Below are 19,781 nucleotides of genomic sequence, written 5' to 3'. Positions count from 1 at the left end.
AACTTCAATTTATAATTTTATAGAGGTAAATGTCACAAATTTTGAAACAAAAACCAGGGAACTTTAACAAGTGGGCCGCGTATTCGGCCCATTATCACCCTTCCGTGATCGTTTTCACTCAAACCCGAAATTCTTGGCCCAAAAAAAAAAAGAAAGCCAAAATCAAGCATAAAGAGAGCAACGACATACATATGTCAAAAAGAAAAAAGAAAAGAGAGCACCGACATGAGATAATATTTTTAATAAGAGTAGTGTTATTCACACGGTAATCACACCTCCCATTCCTATTTCCCCACCCACCGATTAATAAACTTTTAAATAATAAATTTAATTCTTTATAAAATTACTTAAAAGGACAATGATTTAGTAAAAAAAAAAATTGCCTTGCTGCGGCTCCAAGCATGGTGGCTGCCATGGAAATCTTGAAGCATGGTGATTATCATTTTCCATGGCAACTGCCATGGTATTTGCCTTTAATTTAAAAACTGAAAAATGAAAAGAAAGAAAGACATGATACCTACATGTAAACAAGATGTTTTATTGTTGAAGAGATACGAAGATGGTGATGATTCGTTGAATGTTTAGGATGACAAGTAGCAACTCAGGGGTTGTAGAGATTTGCAACTACCGAAATGGTGTTGTAGTTCAAACAAAAATATCATGGACATTAGGGTATTTTAGGTATATTGAGTTTAAGAGATGAGTGAGAAGAGTAGAAATAGTGTTTCTTTAAGATTTTTAGCGGGGGTGAAAAAATAAAATAGGTGGAAAAATAGAGATGATGGGTCAGAATAATAGTACTCTTTTAATAATTTGGTTCATCAATGATAACCCAGTGACATCAACGCAACCAACTCTTCGATTCTGTCATAAAGTCATTTATTCTGCGTTAAATATTTCTTGTTTTGTTTTGGCCCATTTTCTTACGTTATTGTCACGAATATAAGATGAATCAGCAATAATTTCAATTTTTTTGTCAGATTGTCATCAGTTACTCTTATCCTCTAAGCAACTAAACGAGCTTAGGCCTTATAATTAATTATTGCTGAAATTTAATCAACTAATTAATGAACATAAATCCCCAAAACAGGGGATGATCGATAATCTGTTCCTATTCATAAACGGGGTTGTGAATTGTGATCCACGTAACATCAACAACAAGCATTCACAACCAATAATTACTCATTTTAATTTAGCTTGTCGATCTGTTCCTATTCACAAACAGGTTTGTGGGATTGATCAGTTGCAGGCTTTAATTTCTTTGTTATTATAAAATGCTCTAAAAAGCAAAGCCATGGATTAATTTTCACCTCTCACGTACTCCCTCAATGGCAACCAACAACAGTAGTGTTAGTTTGAAGCTCCTAGTCGATGCAAAGGGTCACAAAGTGCTTTTTGCAGAAGCAGGAAATTAAGGACTTTGTGGACTTTCTTTTCACTCCTCTCTTTGCCTGTTGGCACTAGGCTACTCTCCAAGGATCATGGCATGGTTAATTGGTAGCTTAGGCAAACTCTACGAAAGTGTGGAAAATCTCAGTGACACATACATGCAACCCAATCTCAATAGGGACACCCTGCTGAAACCAAAAGCACCAATTGGTGGTGCTGACTACCCTCGTTAATTTGTTGATCAAAGACGAATCAATGGCGAAAAAGGTGTACATGTGTGGGACTTACCACCGTTTTGTGGCCGACGAGCCTAGGGCGATTTGTCCACATTGCAAACACTATATTTGTTACGTACATGCATGGTGATGGATAACTTGGAAGTGAAGCCCATGTCTACCATATCAAGTATAACTGTGCTTAACAAGTTCAATATATGTTAGAGAGGTTGGTGACCTTGAACAGAAGGTGGTTCATGTTGGCATGGATGAGGTATGTGTGTGTGTCAATTCATATATTTGTTTACATTTCCACTAATATAATATTTTATTTCTATTTATGTTGCCTTTTCATATATATACCTCTATTCAATTGATCATATTCATATGTTGCGTTTCCATATTACATTTTACGATTGTCAGTCATCATGATCATGACTAATTAAAAGTCTATCCCAAGGGGAGGGTAGACAACTTTGTGGTTGTACTTTAATTACTTCAACTCAGAACAATGAATTTTGAAATCCTTAAAAAAAAAAAAAAAAGAACTTATTCAGATGCCCATATATAGTTTTCATTTTTTTTATTGGATACAAAGTGGGAGACATGTTATCATAAATGATAAATTTATGTTTTTTTTTTTAATCTGTTTGGTAATTTGGATATTTGTCATTTAATTAATTTGTTTCAATTTGCTTTAAAAATTTATGTTTAAATTCGATTTAGATATCGTTTAGAGAAGTTATTCGCATCAAATAGTACTTTTACCATCTACGCATTTGTTCAACACAAAAAGATAACCGTTTGATACGAGATTAATTTTTTTTAATAAAATAACGGTTAGATATTCTCTGGGCTGGTAATTCACACACTTCTATTGTTATTTTATTCAAAATGATGTTATTTGCTTTGATTCGATTCTCAGGGGTTGAAATTACTCAAGGCATCTCTGCAGTCAAATTATGTTCTTACCTATGTCTTCCTGGGAAAGAAAGCAACATAAGGATGGATCTACTTTGCGCCTCAGTGGGATCGATCTACGTTTTGGAGCTTCCATATATGCATGAGATTTGTGTTTAATTTTGAATTATAATTTCTTTTTCTTACATCATTTTCAAGCTCGAATCCCAAATTTTCCCTTTTGCTTCTTTTTTGTTTTCTTCCACCCCCTATCACCCTAGCGTGTCTTTTATCCCTTGTGTCCCATCTTTAGGGTCTCTTCTGGTTTTTGTTAATTATTGCATGTAGTTGTTAATTAGTTATTTTCAATTGGGTTTGAGTGACAAAACTATAACAAGTTTACATACATGAGGTTTAAATGCTTCTCCGGCGAAACCCGCCAATCATTTCAAAATTATATGTCGAATATTATCCTATGTATTAAGGCCATAAAAGAAAAAATTATTTTGTATTACTAGCCTACTCGATCAGCATAAAATCATTTTTCTATTTAAAAATAAATAAATAATGTGAGGAAGATAATGATAATGACCACTACATCTCCAACCAACTTATTAGTGATCAGATAAACATTAAGCAGTGTTCAAGCTGCACGTTACGAGTTTATAACGTTATCTTCAACAGATTAAAAACAAAGGTGAAATGCCTAGCTCAGTTTAATTTCTGTTCGTCAATGGCAACCAAAAGAGTTAGTTTGAAGCTCCTAATTGACAGAAAGGGACACAGAGTTCTGTATGCTGAGGCAGGCAAGGACTTTGTGGACTTTCTCTTCTATGCTCTATCTTGCCCTCTTGGCACTTTCGTTAGTGCCGTCGCTGAACCATTCATGGCTGGTAGCTTGGGCAAACTTTATGGTAGCTTTGAAAATCTTAGTTACAAGTTCATGCTACCCAATGTTAGCAAGGCCACCGTGTTGGAACCCAAACTACAAATGGTTGGTGCAGCTAACAATATCCTTTCTAATTGGTTGACCGAAAAGAAGGTACCATCAAAACCTAAAAAGTTCTATATGTGTAGCAACCATAAGGCTTATCTTGCCGAAGATCCTAGAGCCAGTTGTCCATATTGCCGTGAGAATATGTCCCTCGAGGTTCAATATGTTGCTCCGCCGGCTACAGACGCCAAAAAACTTTCTGGTGAGGAAGGGTTTGTGGATGGTGCTTTTACATTCATGATAATGGATGATTTGGAAGTGAAGCCTATGTGTGGTACTTCAGTTATAGCCTTGCTTAAGAAGTTCAATGTTAAGGAAGTTGGTGACCTTGAAGAGAAAGTGGTTTCTGTTGGCAAGGATGAGGTGAGAATGAAATATTGAATTTTCATTTCAAATCGAAATTTTTATTCATTTAAAATGCCCATATACAGATTTCAGTTTTTGTGGGAAAATGAGAGGTGTGAATTAATTCATATATCTATTTCTCAATTTCTTCAAAATGTAACATTTGAAATTTTGCGTAGCCTTTTCATATGGGATAATATTGTGCATATATTAATTAATTCCTTAATGGATACAAACCCATAGATGGATTTCAATTTTTTTTTTTTTAAATGAGACAAAGTGGAGACAGGTTAATGTTTATTTTGGTTATATATTGACTATTATAATATGTCATTTTCTCAAGTGTAAATTTTCTATTTGAATTTAATTTTGATAATTTGTTTGCATCAAGTAATACTTGACACAATATGATGTTATATGTTTTGATTCTTAGGGATTGTACTTGTTGACGGCATCTTTGCGGTCGAAATCAGTTTTGACCGAGGTCTTCCTTGGACAGAATGTTGACGGCTTCTAAGCTTTGCGCCTCAACTAGCTGGGATTTACATTTTGGAGCTTCAATTCTATGCATAAGATTTTTTCTGTTGATGATTTAGAATTCATCTTCGTTTACATTGTTATTTCGGAGGTCCTCAATTTACATGAATGGTATTTTGAACAAAACAGTAACGTACCATGATTGCATGTAGTCGTTGTTAATTAGTTATTTTCAATTGGGGTTGACAATTAATGATATAATTTTGAAATGTTAAATAATCTAATAAACGGTTTCATGAAGGTATTAGCTAACTCTATGTTAGTAGAGTATAATATTAATAATATCTACTCATATTTTAATACATAAGTAAGTTTTAACATGTGACAGTGCATCGGTTATATAGAATAATTCATCATGCTCATGAATACCCGAACTCACTGCATCAAATATCAATGGCAACCTCCGACTCTAGCTAGTACTAGTTTTAGTGTGAAGCTCCTAATTGACTCCAAGTGTCAAAAAGTTATGTTTGCTCCTCTCTTTGCCAATTAGCACTGTGATTTGGCTGTTCATAAGGATTGGCATGGTTGGTTCCTTAGGCCAAGTTTACGAGAGCGTTGAAGATCTTAGTGACACACACATGCTAAAACCTAAAGTTAACATTAAGAACACTCTGCTGAAGCCCAAGGCATCAATTCTTGGTAGTGCTGATCAAATCCTTTATTTGTATCCCACCAACGATGAATTGACAAATGCATACTAAAGATAAGCACTTCTACATGTGCAATATTAGTTCCTTAATTGGGAAGGAATTGCATGAACTTTTGATTGATTTTGAACTTTTAAGGACTGGAAATTGACATTCGATCTGATCAAGCTTTCTCTTAGATGTTTGTTTCTGAATTGGTATTTGTTTTGTATGACAAGGTTGCTATTTTGGACGTCTTCTAATCTTCTATGGTGCATACCGTGCATGCATAAATGAAATGTAATGACTTAATTCGTTGATTTCTAAACTTTTTGTGATGCTCTTATGGATGTTCATCGATCCTTTAATGAGTGGGTCTTTATTAGACCCAACATTAATACGTTTCGCTTCTATGATCAATAAATACGGAGATACCTTAGATTGAGAATATATGGAAATAAAATTCCCACCGAACCCATCACGCTAAAAAAAAACCATACATGAAAATGAAGTCTCTCTCCACATGAAGACCAGTGTAGTGTGAGATGGGCCAGACTTGTTAATGCTGGGACTTATGTTATTGGGCCTTTTGCCCACCTTAGTACCAAAAATAAAAAATTAAGCATCTCTTCATATGAAATGTGTCTATGTAATTAGTTAAATTTCTATTAATGCGTCTCGATATAATAAGAGCACTATTCCACAAAGTTATTTAGAAAACCACACGCGCGATTCCCCAAACAGCAATACATGCATGCACAATTAAGTTTTAGAAGATATTAATGATATAAATAATCTTGAAATTAATTCTATAATTTCTAATGGACGGTTTCATGAAGGTACGTATTATATAATAGGCTGCATCTCCTCGGAACTCACTGCGTCAAATATCAATTGCAACCTCCAACTCTGATACTAATGGCAATCACAAAAGCATTTTTATAGATTCTGCTAAGTGGCTTCCTAAATTCTTGAAGGGTGGGGTCCAATTTGCGCACAAGCTTTAAGAAATAAATATAGCAGTTAATAATATATTAATGATAATCAGATAATGCAAGTGATATTTGGGTTTCATTCTTGACGTTTCAGCTTCCATGACCGTTCTGTTCTCGATAAAGTATGAAAGAGAGAAGTGTTTGAGTGGAAGAATTGATATGATGCATTTATTATTGTATTATGAGAAATTTAGAAAACTAACCATATTTGATTTTTATTAAAGCTGAATTTTAATCTTTTTTCAAAATTTTTAAAATTTTGACCCAAAAGTTCGAGCACTAAATTTTTAAAATTAAAACAAATTTTTTTTTTTAATTGACTTAAATTTGGGTTAATTTTCCAAATTTGTCTTGTATTATTAACATATATATATATATATATAGCTAATATATATCATCTAACAGCTGGAACTTGATCTATTCATTGAACCCGAGCTTGATGATCATTAGCTTTATCTCTTGAATTCAAATGTGTAGATGAGGATGAGATAATTAATCTGCTCATTACTTGAAACCCCTATGCGCGTGCACACATTAATTTGCATTTTTAAACTTAGCAAATATTTGTGGTATTTTTTTAATTTTAAGGTCGTCTTTGAGTTCCTATATAGGTCTTTATACAAGACTTACATGCCGAGCTATCTTCCTTCTCCCCAGTCTCTTTCTTGACCAAATTAACTATATATATATAATATGAAGAAACAAAACGATCGAATTAGGAAATATAGCAAATAAAGCTAATAGGTTAATAATTTTTAAATTGATAACCAGATAATGATAATGTAAGTTGTAGTCTTGTAGATAGTAAATACACATTATCTTGACCAAATACATATTACCTTGACCTTCAGGCTTCAGCAACGAAAAGCAAATATATATGGGCAATTAATTAATTATCTTGTCCTTAATTCATTTACTCTATCTGTTGAACGTACTCTGTTTCTATTCCCCATATATATTGGTATTACTTGACACTCTGTACTGGATGGCTGACCCAGGACCCAACTCCCAAGATATAAGCAATTCATTACTTGGCCCTCCACCTTCTTCGCTTTTGAATTTAGCAACGTTTTGAGTGGTAGTTTTATGATTTTATTGTAATTTTCAAATTCCATTAAAGGTGATGTTCAAGTTGAATAATATTAAAATTAATTAAGAATTTCCAGTAAGCCTATAAATAGTCTTCAATTTTAAGGGACATGCCTAAGCTAGCTATCCTCTTCCTCAGTCTTCACTACGTCAATATGGCAACCTCCAACAACACTAGTGTGAGTTTGAAGCTCCTAATCGACACAAAGGGTCAAAAAGTCCTGTTTGCCGAAGCAAGCAAAGAGGTTGTTGATTTCCTTTTCACCCTTCTTTCTTTGCCTGTTAGCACTGTCGTTAACCTCCTCTCAAAGGACAACATGGTTGGTTGCTTAGGCAAACTCTATGAGAGTGTTGAAGATCTCAATGACACGTACTTGCAACCCAACCTTAACAAGGACTCCCTGCTGAAACCCAAGTCAGCTGTTGCTGGCGCTAACATCCTTCATTTGTTGACCAACGAAAGCTCTAGTGCTAAGGTTTTCTATGCTTGTCGTTATGGTCACAACGAATATGTGTCCGATGGGTCTAATGCTGTTTGTCCATCTTGCGCATGCAGTACCATGTCCGACCAAAAGACTTATGTTGCTCCACCTGCACCCACTGGAGGAACGTCCAGCGAGGGAGGGTATGTCAAGGGAGTTGTTACATACATGATCATGGACAACTTGGAAGTGAAGCCCATGTCTACCATTTCGAGCATTGCTATGCTCAACAAGTTCAGTGTTAAGGATATTGGAGCACTCGAAGAGAAGGTGGTTGCTCTTGGCATGCAAGAGGTCTGAAATCAAATATTACATTTCTCGATCTCAACTTGGTGAACTGTAAATGTTAATGTTCACTCAGACATCGATCTGAGGATACATGTACACTGTTCTATATATTATCCTAAATGATCATTTATTGTGTTTTCTTTCAGGGTTTAAGTTTGTTGAAGGAATCTTTGCAATCTAGTTCGGTTCTCACCAATGTTTTCCTTGGGAAGAAAGCTGCATGATGAAGATTTAGGATTTTTTGTCTGATTTAGTGGAAATGTTATTTTGGAGTACTTGTGTGGAATATATTTGCTTTTGAAGTGGAATTAGTACGTAATTTTGCTGTGCTTTGTTGTTTTGAGTCTTATGTCCTCTCTCAAATTGTTGCCGTATCTGAAGAACCCTATTTTCAATCTATGTAACTGAAATGGAATGTACGTTGTCCATACTGGGAAATTTCTAATATCTACTTTGATGGGAGTATATAAATGCGTTGATGAGTATATATGATGAGTACTCTTAGCTAGCCAGTACATATGTGCGTTGATATATACTCATATATGATGATTTAACGTACAACCTACTCTTAAAACAGATATATGTCAGAATCTTCACTAGAGAACAAAGTGATAGGGTGTGATTGTGAATCGTGATGACTCAGCTCGCATAGATTCGGCATTTCGCCTAAAATATTCTAGCTGTTGGGGATTTTGTCCTCGATCCTTGAAATCTGTTAATTATCTATGTATTTTGGACCATTTTTACTTTCTCCCCTCATTAAAATATTAAAATTGGTTTTTGAACGATGAGTTTGTCCCACACAATTAATAAACCAGATAAAATTAAATGATTAGGGAAACTTTTTTTTTGTTTTTATAAGTAATATGTTGTTGAATGGGTTTGAATTTATTGTGTGATATGGTGATATCTTACGACATGCCAATGTAGTGTTATAAATTCTCCCAAATGACAATGTGTATGATTTGTTAAGACTAGTTAAAAATAACAAAATAGAATTTATTATTTTCTTAATTGTTTGTAATTGCCAGCTGTGCTCTGCCACATCATCTTGATTAGTTAGGCTAGGTCTGTTGTGATTGTTAGATGCTGTTAAGTAGTTAGGCGTGTACAGCTGAGAGAGAAAGAGGCTAAGATATATATATATATATATATATATTTCATTTCCTGTAATCTAATTCTTTCTAAGAAATTCAATTCACAATTTACTAAATACTTTCACTCATTTTCTCTGTTCTCTGTAATTTTCTTGGACATTTTCCTTCTTAGCAAACATGATTAAGTACATTGTCATATTATTATTTTTTTCTTGAGAGAATGCTAGTGCCAATATATTGAGAAGGATGATTATTGTTGTTTTGGTTGTTTTTAGGGTGTGAAATCGCTTAAGGCATCGTTGAATTTATTTGTTGGACTCAAAGTCAATTCTCACAAAAGTCGTCCCTGGCAGGAAAGCAGCATCTACTTGTCCACAAGCTGATTTGGGTGGTGGAGGACTAGAGTAGCTTCAGTTCCAGATCTGGTCTTACTGTTTGAGGTCTGATATTTTTGCTACATTCACTATTCCATGGAATCTAGATCTTAGGCACCTTGTCGTGTTTGCTAATCCATACTTTAAATGAAGTTGGATTGTTTTGCTTTCTTCTTCCTACTCTTGATAAAATGGGGTTCTTTTGCTTTCTGGTCCTAACTAACTTTTGATAAAGTGGGGTTCTTTTGTTTCTGGCCCTAATTAACTTTTAATAAAGTGGGGTTCTTTTGCTTTCTTGTCCTAACTTTTAATAAAGTGGGGTTCTTTTGCTTTCTTGTCTTAACTTTTAATAAAGTGGAACTGTTTCGGACCCAAAAAAAATTGGGATAGTTTTGCTTAAAAAAAAAAAAAAAATCCTAGTATCAACTTTTTGAAGAGATCTCCATCATTTTGAAAAAAAAAAAAAGATAATGGATGTGGGCCCAATGCTGAATCCCGTGGCAGCGTGGCTTTTGATAAAGTGGGTTTTTTTGCTTTCTAGTTCTAGTGATATTTCAAGTCAAGTTTTGACGTTTCCCAAGTCATACCCTAGAGTTTCTCAAGTCGTTATTTAGAAAATTTTAAGTCCTTCCTTGATAATTTCAGTTCGTAATTCGAGAGATTTTAAATGTGAATGCCCTTGGTGCATTTTAAATTGTACCTAGTGATATTTCAAGTCATGTTTTGACGTTTCCCAAGTCATACCCTACAGTTTCTCCACTCGTTCCTTAGGGAATCTTAAGTCGTTCCTTTAGGCATCCAAAGTCGTTCCTTGATAATTTTAGTTCATAATTCGATGGATTTTAAATGTTTATACCCTTGGTGCATTTCAAATTATACCTAGTGACATTTCAAGTCATGTTTTGACGGTTCCCAAGTCATACCCTAGAGTTTCTCAAGTCATTTTTATGACATCTCAAGTCGTTATTTGAAAATTTCAGTTCGTAACTGGAATGATTTTAAATGTTTAAACCTTTGGTACATTTCAAATTGTACTTATCGACATTTCAAGTCATGTTTTAACGGTTTTAAGTCATACCCTAGAGTTTCTCAAGTCGTTCCTTCGAGTATCTGAAGTCGTTCTTTAAGACATCCCGAGTTGTTCCTTGAGAATTTTAGTTTGTAACTCGAAGAATTTTAAATATTTATATCCTTGGTGCATTTCAAATTGTACCTAGTGACATTTCAAGTCATGTTTTGACGATTCTCAAGTCATACCTTAGAGTTTCTCAAGTCATTCCTTAGGGTATCTGAAGTCGTTCCTTCGGGCATATTTGTCGTTCCGTGAGAATTTTAGTTCATAATTGGAAAGATTTTAAATGTTTAAATCCTTGGTGCATTTCAAATTGTACTTAGTAACATCCCAAGTCATGCTTTTACGGTTCCCAAGTCTTACCCTAGAGTTTCTCAAGTCGTTCCTTAGGGCATTCCAAGTCGTTTCTTGAGAATTTCAGTTCGTAACTCGAAAGATTTTAAATGTTTATACCATTAGTGCATTTCAAATTGTAACTCGTGACATTGCATGTCATGTTTTGTTGGTTCAACCTTGAGTTTCTCAAGTTTTTCCTTATGACATCTGAAGTCGTTCCTTAGGGCATCCCAAGTCGTTCCTTGAGATTTTCAATTCGTAATACGAGAGATTTTAAATGTTGTTGATGCTCAAAAATGGTAGAGCAGTCAACGTCGAGTCAAACCACGTGGACCCTTTGACCTCCCACTGAGAGGATGCCACGTCGAAGTGGAATAGGAACGGGTATTTGGGTCCGACTAATAGATAGTGGTGAAAACGTAATATCCGAAGCACCCTGCGCAAACACACAAAAGTGACCGGGAATGGCACCGGTGTGATACTGGTCGAACCTCCTCCGACGCTCAAGTCAGTGTCAAGAGAATCTCTAAGCAGAGTGAGTGAATAATATAATATTGATTGAATCTCCTTTTCTGACAAGAAAGTATCTCTTTTATAGTACTTTTGGAAGAGTGTCAACCAATCCGGTGATGACACGTGTCCCTTGTAACGATTCGCACTGTAGGAGCCACGTGTCACCTGTTTCGAGGATCCGAATGAGTTGACACGGATCGGGGCCTAGGAGGCTGGAGCTTGGGAGACCATAACTTAGGAGGTCAGGACCTAGGAGGCCGGAGCCTAGGGAGGTCGAAACTTGGGAGGTCAGGGCCTAGGAGGCCGGAGCCTAGGGGGCCGAAGCCTAGGAGGTCATGAGCTAGGAGCCCAGGAGCCCAGGAGCTCAGGAAGGGCTTAGTCTTTGGGCCTAGGAGCCTAGGAGGGGCTTAGTCTTTGGGCCTAGGAAAACCTTTGCTTAGGCCCAAACAACATGATGCTAAGCCTTATATGGCTTGTCGTTATGTTCCAGATGATTAATCATACGAACAAATGTTTATACTCTTTGTGCAATTCAAATTTTACTTAGCTAATGACCTTCCAAGTCATGTTTTGACGTTTCCCAAGTCATACCCTAGAGTTTCTAAAGTCGTTCCTTAGGGCATCTTAAATCGTTCATTTAGAATTTCAATTCGTAACTTGAAGGATTTTAAATGTTTAAACCCTTGGTGCATTTAAAATTGTACTTGTTGACATTCCAAGTCATGTTTTAACAGTTTCAAGTCATACCCTAGAGTTTCTTAAGTCGTTCTTTAGAGCATCTGAAGTCGTTCCTTAGGGCATCCAAAGTCGTTCCTTGAGAATTTCAGTTCGTAACTCGAGGAATTTTAAATATTTCTACCCTTGGTGCATTTCAAATTGTACCTAGTGACATTTCAAGTCATGTTTCGACGATTCTCAAGTCATACTCTAGAGTTTCTCAAGTCATTCCTTAGTGCATCTGAAGTCGTTCCTTCGAGCATCCTAAGTCGTTCCTTGAGAATTTTAGTTCATAACTAGAAGGATTTTAAATGTTTAAACCCTTGGTGCATTTCAAATTGTACCTAATAACATTCCAAATCATGTTTTTACGGTTCCCAAGTCTTACCCTAGAGTTTCTCAAGTTGTTCCTTAGGGTATCTCAAGTCGTTCCTTGAGAATTTCAGTTCATAACTCGAAAGATTTTAAATATTTATACCCTTAGTGCATTTCAAATTGTACCTAGTGACATTCCAAGTCATGTTTTGACGTTTCCCTAGTCATACGCTAGAGTTTATCAAGTCGTTGCTTAGGAAATCTCAAGTCGTTGCTTAGGGCATCCCAAGTCGTTCCTTTAGAATTTCATTTCGTAATTTGAGGGATTTTAAATGTGAATACTCTTGGTGCATTTGAAATTGTACCTAGTGATATTTCAAGTCATGTTTTGACATTTCCCAAGTCATACCCTACAGTTTTTCAACTCGTTCCTTAAGGTATCCAAAGTCGTTCCTTGAGAATTTTAGTTCATAATTCGAGGGATTTTAAATGTTTATACCCTTGATGCATTTCAAATTGTACCTAGTGACATTCTAAGTCATGTTTTGACGGTTCTCAAGTCATATCCTAGAGTTTCTCAAGTCGTTCCGTAGGGCATCTCAAGTCGTTACTTAAGAATTTCAGTTTGTAACTTGAAGGATGTTAATTGTTTAAACTCTTGGTGCATTTAAAATTGTACTTATTGACATTTCAAGTCATGTTTTAACGGTTTCAAGTCATACACTAGAGTTTCTCAAGTTGTTCCTTAAAGCATATGAAGTCGTTCCTTGAGAATTTCAGTTCGTAACTCGAGGGATTTTAAATATTTATACCCTTGGTGCATTTCAAATTTTACCTAATGACATTTCAAGTTATGTTTTGACGATTCTCAAGTCATATTTTAGAGTTTCTCAAGTCATTCTTTAGGGCATCTTAAGTCGTTCCTTGATAATTTTAGTTTGTAACTGGAAAGATTTTAAATGTTTAAACCCTTGGTGCATTTCAAATTGTACTTAATAACATTACAAGTCATGTTTTTACGGTTCCCAAGTTTTACCCTCTCAAGTCGTTTCTCAGATAATCTAAATAAGGTTGGAAACCAAATTAACCAATAATATAGGTTATGATACTAATGGCTATTTGGTATAGTAAATGATATTTAGTCTCCCTTGGTCAGAGTAGATCTTGACTTCAAATCTCATAAACAATAATTGATTAATTAAAAAAAACATTATAGGTAAATTAAACTTTTTTTTTTAAGTTTTGTATTAAATTAAAGGGGTGGGTCCCATTTTGGTACATGTGGCAAAATGAGGGGTGTTGAGTGGTCCGATTGGTTGAAATGACCAATATGCCCTACCACATCAGCAAGGTTAACAGAAGTACTTAAGACAAAATTGAGCTGAATTGGCACATTGGAACACCATGTGTACTATTAGGTGGTAAATTAAGACTTCGTTGCAATGTCAGGGAGAAAAGTGGTAATAAGCTTTTAAAGTATTCTTCGTCTCGTTGTACTCTATTTGATGACTTTAAATGGACTGGCCAAGCTTCTATATATAGCCCAAGATACTGGTTTTATTTAAGTCCACTACAATGACATTCTCAAACGCATTTTTAAAGATTCTGCTTAGTGGCTTCCTAAATTCTTGAAGGGTGAGGATGGGGTTAAATTTGCGCATAAGCTTTAAGAAATAAATATATCAGTTAATATTAATGATAAATATCCGATAATGCAAGGTAAGTTGTAAATAATATGAGATTAACTTAAATGAATACACATTATGCTAAGGTCGCTCGCAGAACTAAATATTCATTCATGAGCAATTAATATTTGACTTTGATTTATTCACCAAGCCTGTACGTTGAACTCTGTTTCTATTCCCTATATATTTGGGTATGTCTTGACGTTTCAGCCTCACCGATCCATGTCCGTTCTTTTTGAGTGGACGACTTGATGCATCTAGTGGAGGTGGTGTTGATCGGCGCCAGTGGAGGTGGTGTTGATTAGCGTTGGTAGAGGTGGTGTTGATTGGCAGTGGTGGAGGTGGTGTTATTCGATCGGCGCCGGTAGAATAATATCGCAATAATATTTCCAAAACGTCAAGTAATCATCATATTATATAATGATTAATGACTACTTCATACTTCGTCATAAAAATAAGCAATGAGATAAACATTTAGAATTCAAGCTGTGCATTGATCATGACGTTATCTTCAACGTACATTCAATCGATCACAGATATAGGGGGAAAAACAAATATAATTCCGAAATCTGAATACAAATTAAAGAAAACCAAACTTTAGTACCAAAATAGTGCATAGTTGCATACTACCAAAAAAATGGCAGGGTCCAAATAAAAAAAACACACACAAACATAGTCAGGTGTTCAGCTCCTTCTTTCTTTTTTTCGGCCAAACAGCTGCTTCCTTCTACCATCAGGCCTGCACAAATCAAGTAGCTAGCCATAGAAAGAAGTTTGAAATTATTGATCATTCGACAGAACTTGTGGGCCACACGTTCTATAACCAATCGAAATTTACAGGTAACTTCATCTTCTCCTTAAGAAAGGCATGTGTAAGAACCTGGTTTGACCGCTGGAGACTGCCTCGGAGAATTGCCAAGATCTAAGTAATTAAGATAATAAAGCAAAAAATGTAAAAATGAGATAGGAAGGAAAAAGAAAAACCAAAAAGAACAATACAAGAATAGATATATATATATATATATTATTCATACCACTTCTCTTTCAGTCATATTGATATACAAATATTCAATATTGGCCGAGATGAAATTCGGATCCGCAGAGCATTTCTTAGCCAAGCGCATGGATTGATCGGAGGTTAACAAAGCATGTATCCGAAGATCGTCAGTCACATAATAATTCAGTGAAGTTACATAGCCTACTCCTTGGGGTAGTTGCTTTTGATCAGGTGTTTCAATAGTGGTTACAGTCCCAGTAACAGGATTACTGCAATTTAAACATGGCTTCTTGAATTGCTTATTCACAATGCAAAGGCCCTTTGACATGCATACCTCACAGTAGTAAATGTTAAGCTCATATGAGAGATTCATCCCCAGCCAATTTCTATGACTACTTAGTTTCAAACTACCACTTGTATCACTTCTGTTCGTTTTAACTAACACGTGGTGGTGAGGCCAAACTGCTGGCTTAGGGTTCAGCAGAATATCCTTTTTAACATCAACTTGCATGAACTGTTCTTGTAGACTGTTAATGCTCTTATATATATTTTCAATTGGGCCAATGTAGTCCGGATTCACTAGCTTAAGAACAAAACCCATGGGCAAGCTAAGAATTCCATAGATATTGTCAACAAGACTCTTTGATGCTTCCAAGTAGATAACTTTTTTGTTCTTCTTGTCTACCCAGAAACGGTATGCTTGTGGTTGCTCAACGGGCTGAGCAGTCTACATGATATGCAAAAAAAAAAATTATTTTTTTACAGCAACAAACCTGGGTTACAAACCTACAGAGGAACCTCAACAATCAAAACTACAAAAAAAAAACCCAAAAGCAATCAAAAAAGTATAAAAGATGTATGAAAGTAGGAAAAAAGAAGAAGAAATTAAAGAAAGTGGATTACAACGTATTGAGGAACCAAGTTAAGAATCAAAACTACAAAAAATCATAAGAAAAAAAACCCAAAATCAATCAAGAAAATACAAAAGATGTATGAAAGAAGTAAAAAAATTAATATAAAAAAAAAAAAAACAAAGGAACCGGGTTACAAAATACCCAAAGGACGTATAAAAAAGATGTATGGAAATTAACAACTAAGTTAAAAAAAAAAAAAAAAACATAGCTGTGTAATATGAGGAACCAACTTAAGAAATATAAAAGAAGATGTATGGAAAAGAAGGAAAAAATTAAGGTTGTGCATACCTCTTGAGAGATATCATCCATGCTGATAAACCAACCAAGTTAGCACATGATGATAATAAGCGTACGTACTGATTTTGAGGAGATCCTAAGTGATAGTGATAAGTATCTTAGGTGAACTTTGCACCTCAAGTGGAAATTAATTAATTTACATTTTGGATCTCTATATATATGCATGAGTTTTTTGTTTTTTTCTGAATTGGAATTCCTTATGTTTTTACATTGTTATTTTGAACTGGAGAGTGAAGAGTAATTGTTGTCACATGCTACTCCAAGCTAGACCCATATGTCATGCATGATTGGGTTAAATTATTATCACTAAATTGAACTTTTAGTCCAAAACCATACGTGAGAAATGTGAGTCATTAGATTGCAAATTATTAAAATCTTACAATCTAATGATCCATATTTATCATACTTATATATATGCTCACATTTTTTGTTTTTATAAAATAATGTTTTCTCGGTCCAACATAATGATTGTAGATTGTGTTACAATTTTTTTTTTGTTTTGTTTTGTTTTGATTGTGTTACAATTAAATTCAACAAAATTTCAGATTAAAAAAAAATGTATAAGATAATAATAAATTAGTTATAACTACATTCATCTAATACCGCCACAAAATTCGAACAACTAATGAGTGATGAGATAAACATGCATTAACAATTCAAGTTAACATTATCTAGAATCGTTATTTTACAAAGCCTATAACACTATAGAATCGTTGAATAGTTCAGATTAAAAAAAAAAAAAGATATATAAAAAGATAAAATCAACAATAGTTCCTTGAAAAAATGCAGAAGATAATGATAAACTGGTAATAACTACTTCATTTAACACCGCCACAATATCCGAACAACTAATGAGTGATGAGATAAGCATGCATTAAGAATTCAAGCTAACATTATCTAGAGCCATGGTGATCACAAGCCTATAACACTATAGAATCAATGGACTGAGTAGTTTTCACAGCAAAAATGGAAATTACCAAAAGTGTTTGCTATAAGTTGGTGCTCGTAATTGACACAAAGAGCCACAAAGTTTTGTTTGCTGAAGCAAACAAGGACTTTGTGGACTTTCTCTTCAGTCTTCTATCTTTTCCTCTTGGCACTTTGATTGGCATCGTCGCTAAAGATAGCTTGCTTAAAGATTGCAGATTGGGCAAACTTTATGGCAGCGTTGAAAATCTTCACAAGTTGAAGCACATGCTACCCAAAGTTGACCCCAACGACCTTTTGAAACCCAAAGCTGTAGTTGATGCAGCTAAAATTAACTTTCCTCTGTGGATTAAAAATTATATTATTGATCAACAAGCATCAAAATCTAAAAAGTCCTATGTCTGTCACCACCATAAGACTTGTGTTGCCCACGACCCTAGCGCCATTTGTCCACATTGCTGCGAGGATATGTCTCTCGAAGTTAAATGTGGTTCTCCACCGGCTATTAACGCTGGAAACAATTCTGGCATGGAAGGGTTTGTGGGGTTTGTGGATGATGCTTTTAAATACATGTTAATGGATGATCTGGAAGTGAAGCAATTAAGTCTGTGTCTTTCAATTCAGTTATAGCCGTGCTTAAGAATTTCACTGGTTGAAAAAGTTGGTGATCTCGAAGAAAAAGTGGTTTTTGTCTGCAAGAATGAGGTGAGAACGTAACATTGAAGTTTCATTTTAAATCTTATTGATTTAAAATGCCCATGTATAGATTTCAATTTTTGTGATGAAGCAATGTTTGTTTTGAGTCATTGACCATTTGGATATGCCATTTTCTCAAAAGGAAATTCTATTTGGATAAATAATTTTGGGATTTTTTTCGCATCAAGTAATACTTGACACAATGCTATTGTTATCTTATTCAAATTAATGCTCTTATTTAATTGTTTTGATTCTTAGGGATTGAAATTGTTGAAGGCATTGTTGCAGACGAATCAGTTCTCACCGAGGTCTTCCTTGAGAGAAAAACAACATAGAGATCTAAGGTTTGCACCTCAAGTGGGAATTACATTTTGGAGCGTCTTTCAATGCATGAGGCTTTGCCTATGATGAGTTAGAATCCCTATTATTTCACATTCTTGTTTGGAGGTCCTAAATTTACATTAATGTTGTTTTGAACTAGATAATAAGCATTATTGCATAGAGTTGTTAATTAGTTATTTTGGACTGGGTTTGACAGACCGTCTATTATTATGAGTTGGTCTATCTTTCTATTTCCTTCCATTTGGGCAGGCCTAATTTGGTGGATTCAATTTAGTATCATATTATTTAGTTTGAATTATATATGAACAATTTCATATTGAATTAAAATGACAGACCAGAGAGACTATAAGTCTATAAATGATTTATTTTACTTAACTAATTAAACACAATTTCATGGGTTCAGTTGAACATTGGAACTAGAGATGACCATTTGACCCAGCGGGTAGATACCCACAAAACCAAATTCATTCCGCAAAAAATTTGTCAAACCCATACCCACCTCATAGTATAATGGGTATTACCCTTACCCGCCCCACCAAAGTAATGAGTTACCCAAACCCAACCCAAAAACCCACCATTCCAATTTTTTTGGGTTCTAATTCTAGTTTTTTTTTTATAAAGATCAGCTCTTACATATTATATGAACAATCGAGTCCATTACAATTATTTAACATATCTCTCTCCTCTCTCCACTCCCTACTTCAATCATGTTACAATATATCAAATATTGCAACAGTTTAATTGATCCATTAGTTTTCGACAAAAAAAAAAAATTGATCCATTATATTAGTTTACGTTTTTCAGTTTAATTGATCCATATGTTTTTTCTGTTTTTTTTTTTTTTTTCATTCAGTAGTTTAATTGCAATTTAAATTTAAATTTCAAGTTCATTATACTTGAATTTAATGATAAAAAAAAAATAAAATAGAAGGTTTGGGTAAACCACGGATATTATTCATACCCGCCCATTATTTATACGAATATTAACATGTATACCCATACCCGTCCCATTACCCAATTACCCATACCCACACTACCCTAATAGAGTAGGTACCCGCGGGTACCCAAACCCACGGGATAAGTGTAAATTGTTGACAAATTGTAAACTAAAACGCACTACCAAATACCCGGCCACTACCAACTAGGCTACACATGTTCTCATTATTATCATTAATTGTTGTGTTTAATTGTGGTTTTTTGAGAAGAAGACTGTAACTTTATTCAAGAAGCATCAGAATGTATAGTTACAGGCTTACAACAAGCTAGCCAACTTGGCAAATCATCAAAGCAAATGTTGAAACCCACATGTGATACGGCATGTTGAGCAAGAAAAATGCTATTTTGTCTCACAAGGTAAATGCTATTTTGTCTTTGCTTGTTGGCACTGTGATTAGGCTGTTCTCTAAGGAATATGGCATGGTTGGTAGCTTAGGCAAACTCTACGAGAGTGTCTTAGCGACACATACATGATACATGCAACCTAATCCCTGCTGAAACCCAAGGCACCTATTGCCTATTGGTGGTGGTACGTAACTACCCTCTTTAATTTGTTGATCAATTAATGATGAATCAATGGTATACTAAAACAGGTAAAGAAAACACATATAGCTAGTTAATTTCAAAATCCGAATAGAAA

General features: G+C 34.8%; 3 protein-coding genes and 1 pseudogene across 3 annotated transcripts; 3 read left to right on the top strand and 1 right to left on the bottom strand.

The window, feature by feature from the left end:
• The first annotated feature begins 1,328 nt into the window (after window positions 1–1,328).
• LOC147290102 (uncharacterized) lies at window positions 1,329–2,607 on the top strand (annotated as a pseudogene).
• Window positions 2,608–3,237: 630 nt separating this feature from the next.
• Window positions 3,238–4,360, top strand: LOC147290101 (uncharacterized). The gene is made up of 2 exons (XM_086234982.1): window positions 3,238–3,861; window positions 4,277–4,360. The coding sequence occupies exons 1-2, from the start codon at window positions 3,238–3,240 to the stop codon at window positions 4,358–4,360; spliced, it is 708 nt and encodes a 235-aa protein (XP_086091108.1).
• Window positions 4,361–7,238: 2,878 nt separating this feature from the next.
• Window positions 7,239–8,299, top strand: LOC147290100 (uncharacterized). The gene is made up of 2 exons (XM_086238189.1): window positions 7,239–7,869; window positions 8,010–8,299. The coding sequence occupies exons 1-2, from the start codon at window positions 7,249–7,251 to the stop codon at window positions 8,085–8,087; spliced, it is 699 nt and encodes a 232-aa protein (XP_086094315.1). The 5' UTR covers window positions 7,239–7,248; the 3' UTR covers window positions 8,088–8,299.
• Window positions 8,300–14,789: 6,490 nt separating this feature from the next.
• On the bottom strand, window positions 14,790–16,192 carry LOC147290099 (uncharacterized). The gene is made up of 3 exons (XM_086234980.1): window positions 16,172–16,192; window positions 15,007–15,696; window positions 14,790–14,894 (listed from the first exon to the last, which is right to left on the bottom strand). Exons 1-3 carry the CDS (start codon window positions 16,190–16,192, stop codon window positions 14,790–14,792), a joined length of 816 nt encoding a protein of 271 aa, XP_086091106.1.
• Window positions 16,193–19,781: the final 3,589 nt, after the last annotated feature.

Source organism: Dryas octopetala, chromosome 3, assembly GCF_963921425.1.
Source record: "Dryas octopetala chromosome 3, drDryOcto1.1, whole genome shotgun sequence".
NCBI classification, from domain to species: domain Eukaryota; kingdom Viridiplantae; phylum Streptophyta; class Magnoliopsida; order Rosales; family Rosaceae; genus Dryas; species Dryas octopetala.
The sequence above is the reverse complement of the archived record's forward strand: the minus strand, read 5'-3'. Positions and strand labels throughout refer to the sequence as shown.